General features: G+C 35.1%; 1 protein-coding gene across 1 annotated transcript; it reads left to right on the forward strand.

The window, feature by feature from the left end:
- Nucleotides 1-208: 208 nt before the first annotated feature.
- On the forward strand, nt 209-1,599 carry LOC133176943 (uncharacterized). Its single transcript, XM_061312007.1, has 4 exons — nt 209-407; nt 529-878; nt 1,115-1,366; nt 1,456-1,599. Exons 1-4 carry the CDS (start codon nt 209-211, stop codon nt 1,597-1,599), a joined length of 945 nt encoding a protein of 314 aa, XP_061167991.1.
- Nucleotides 1,600-2,853: the final 1,254 nt, after the last annotated feature.

A 2,853-nucleotide genomic window follows, 5' to 3' on the forward strand; every position in this document is an offset into this window, starting at 1 on the left:
TTGAACAAACTAGGGTTTTGTACTAGTTTAAAGACGGTCCTAAGAATCATAACTCATAACAAATCTCAGGGTACATGCTGATGCAGATGTTTTGAAAATGAACAATGTTATTGAGGTTTGATTTTTTTTTTTACAAATTTATTTTTAAATGAAAATTAATTGCAAAAAATTCCAGGTATTTACAATCAAGGAACAGATTAAATCAGGGATGTTTGAAGTTCCTGAGGAAGAAGTTGGTTATAGGAGCAGTGAAGACAGTAGCCCTGTAATAAGTGAGGAGAGTGAAAGAGAGACTGAATCATCACAGGCCTTAGTATCTTCATCACCAACAATTAGCAGCTCATTGCAGGAGTTGCCTAGTGATAGAGAAACTGATGTTGAGATACAAAGTATTGAGTCTAAAGGAGGTAATGGGATAAATTAAGGAATCATATTTAATAGAAATGATTAATCTTTTTTTTTCAAAATAAAGACTTATACGAGTATACACTGTAACTATGTGTATATTTTACTATGGTATTATATTAGATCTTTCTTTACCTGGATATACCATTACATGGGACAATGTTGGCAAGATGACAAAGGCATGCCATCAAAACACAAACAGACAGAACAAAATGATGCTGTGGGCCTTATCATATTGTGCAGAAAATCGCATCCCTACTACTCATATCACTGCTGAAGAGGTTCTAAGGGCTGTTGACATTCCCATGAAAAAGTTTCTGCCCATGAAGCACGACCTTCAAGAAGTAAGAAACTGCATGGAAATCATTGTCATGCGAATAATTCAGCAACATGTTCCTTACTTTGCCAACAGCAAGGTTGTGAAACACATTAGGCACAAATACTGGAGGGAATCAAATAAAAAGAGCAAAGTGGTAAGATTTTTGCTTCTGGGTTCTATTTAAAAATAAAAAAAATATTGCTCAACCCATTCGAAATCTTAAAGGAACTGACCAGAAATGAAACTAGATTACTACTATGACATTGTCTAAAATAACGTTAGAATCATTTACAGTTCTTCCAGTGGAAAAATGAAGGCAATATTAGGGATTCCATTTTTATCTAAGTTCATTTTTATTATAATTAGTACATGTACTTTTCTTGATTTTAGATCAGTCTCGGGGTTTGTCAAGAGAATCCTTCAACTGCAGCAAGTACCATTATGATTTTAGAAAATTTACACCAATACGTGCCAGTGCATGAAGACAGAACTCATGAGATACTCTGTTTTGGGGATGGACTTTCCTGTGAGCGCCATAATGATGCTTACTTGAGTAGGTCAAATGGAGAAAGTGTTATGGACAGACTGCAGGGTCTACAACCCCAAGTTCAAGAATTTCATAAGAGAATGCTACTCATGCCGGTAAACTGAGTTTTTTTCCTATCAGTTATGCTAATGTACTTAAAATGCACCAGATTCATCTTTATTCATGTTTCATTTGCCAATTTCAGGATATTATGAACTTATTTTTCCATGGCTCAAGTGCAGCCGAAAAAGGAACTCTATTCCACCTAAAAAATGTGTTAAGACATAGATCCGCGAAGAAGGATGTAGGTAAAACCTTCAATCTTGCTGCAGATACATCAAGTTTGTAACATATGGCTATGTGTTCCTGGCTACCCTGGAGGTGTGCGGCATGGACAATCTTGATGAACAACCCCAAGGAAATCTTGATGAAAAAGATGTTGATTTGTATATCACGGAGGTATCCAGGAATGTGGTAGACTTGATATGGCAAAACCCAAATACACAAGAAATCCTTGCAGTATCAGACCAGAATCTGCAGTCAGAATACATCTACTGCAAATGCAAAACTGGTAATATTAATACTTAGAAATATTTGAGTTTGAAATAATTTCTTATTGACTAATGGAATTTTGTTCTATTTGATTTATCCTTATCATTTAAAAATTTTAATTAAAATATCTAGATCTAGGAGACGAGGCACCGATGATTGACTGCCGACTGCTGACTGATGATTGAGGCTGACGATGGACTAGACGGTAAGCAAGGTAGAAATAATAGTGACAGAGAGTTAATTAAACAAATGACTTAATTGAATCGAACGGCAGTGTCGTCTAGGTGAATAATTCTTGCTATAGTCGGCCGAAGTTGGGGCTTAATTTCAAGATGTGAATTATGAAGGACTGTCCCGAGATCCGGCGTCAGACCAAATATCTAAAAGAGCCGAATCTCCACTGAGATTAGGTGATCTGATTAGCTGTAACAGTCTAACGTAATAGTGTACAGTGTAACAGTAATACTTTGTTGTGACTTGACTTCTACGTTTTGATGAATGTGAATGGATTATGTCTTATCTATAGCATGACATATTTTAGATTCATGGAAAAATCTTTAGTTAAAATGAATTTGTTATTTTGTGTCAGTGATTGTGATGTTCATATTATGGAACACAACATAGGCCTATAGCTGTGTTAAAAATATATTAAACATAATAAAAATTTCAAGAAATTGAGACCTAAATTTTATTTTGGTATGTCTTGGCAAGTAAAAAAGGTTATGCGAAAATTTGATATTAATTTTTTTGTTGGGGGGGGGGGGTATTTTTAATTGTCAGGTATGTATAATCTAGGACCTTGAAAATAGAGCCTTGCTGCTGCTACACATGTATTCACTTTACAATGCATATCTGCCATCATTTTTACAATAAACAGATTTGATTTTGTTCTTTTCATTTAATCACCATAGTAGAAAAGAAACATCAATCGTGGTCGCAACACTTACTGTACGTATTCTTTGAAGTTGCAAATCATTTTTTTTATGCCCCCGGATCGAAAGATCCCGGGGGTATATTGTTTTTGTCCTGTCTGTCTGTTTATCTGTTTGTC

Source organism: Saccostrea echinata, unplaced genomic scaffold (genome assembly GCF_033153115.1).
Source record: "Saccostrea echinata isolate AGI-Se365-2 ecotype Australia unplaced genomic scaffold, CSIRO_AGI_Sech_v1 ptg000085l, whole genome shotgun sequence".
Lineage (NCBI taxonomy): Eukaryota > Metazoa > Mollusca > Bivalvia > Ostreida > Ostreidae > Saccostrea > Saccostrea echinata.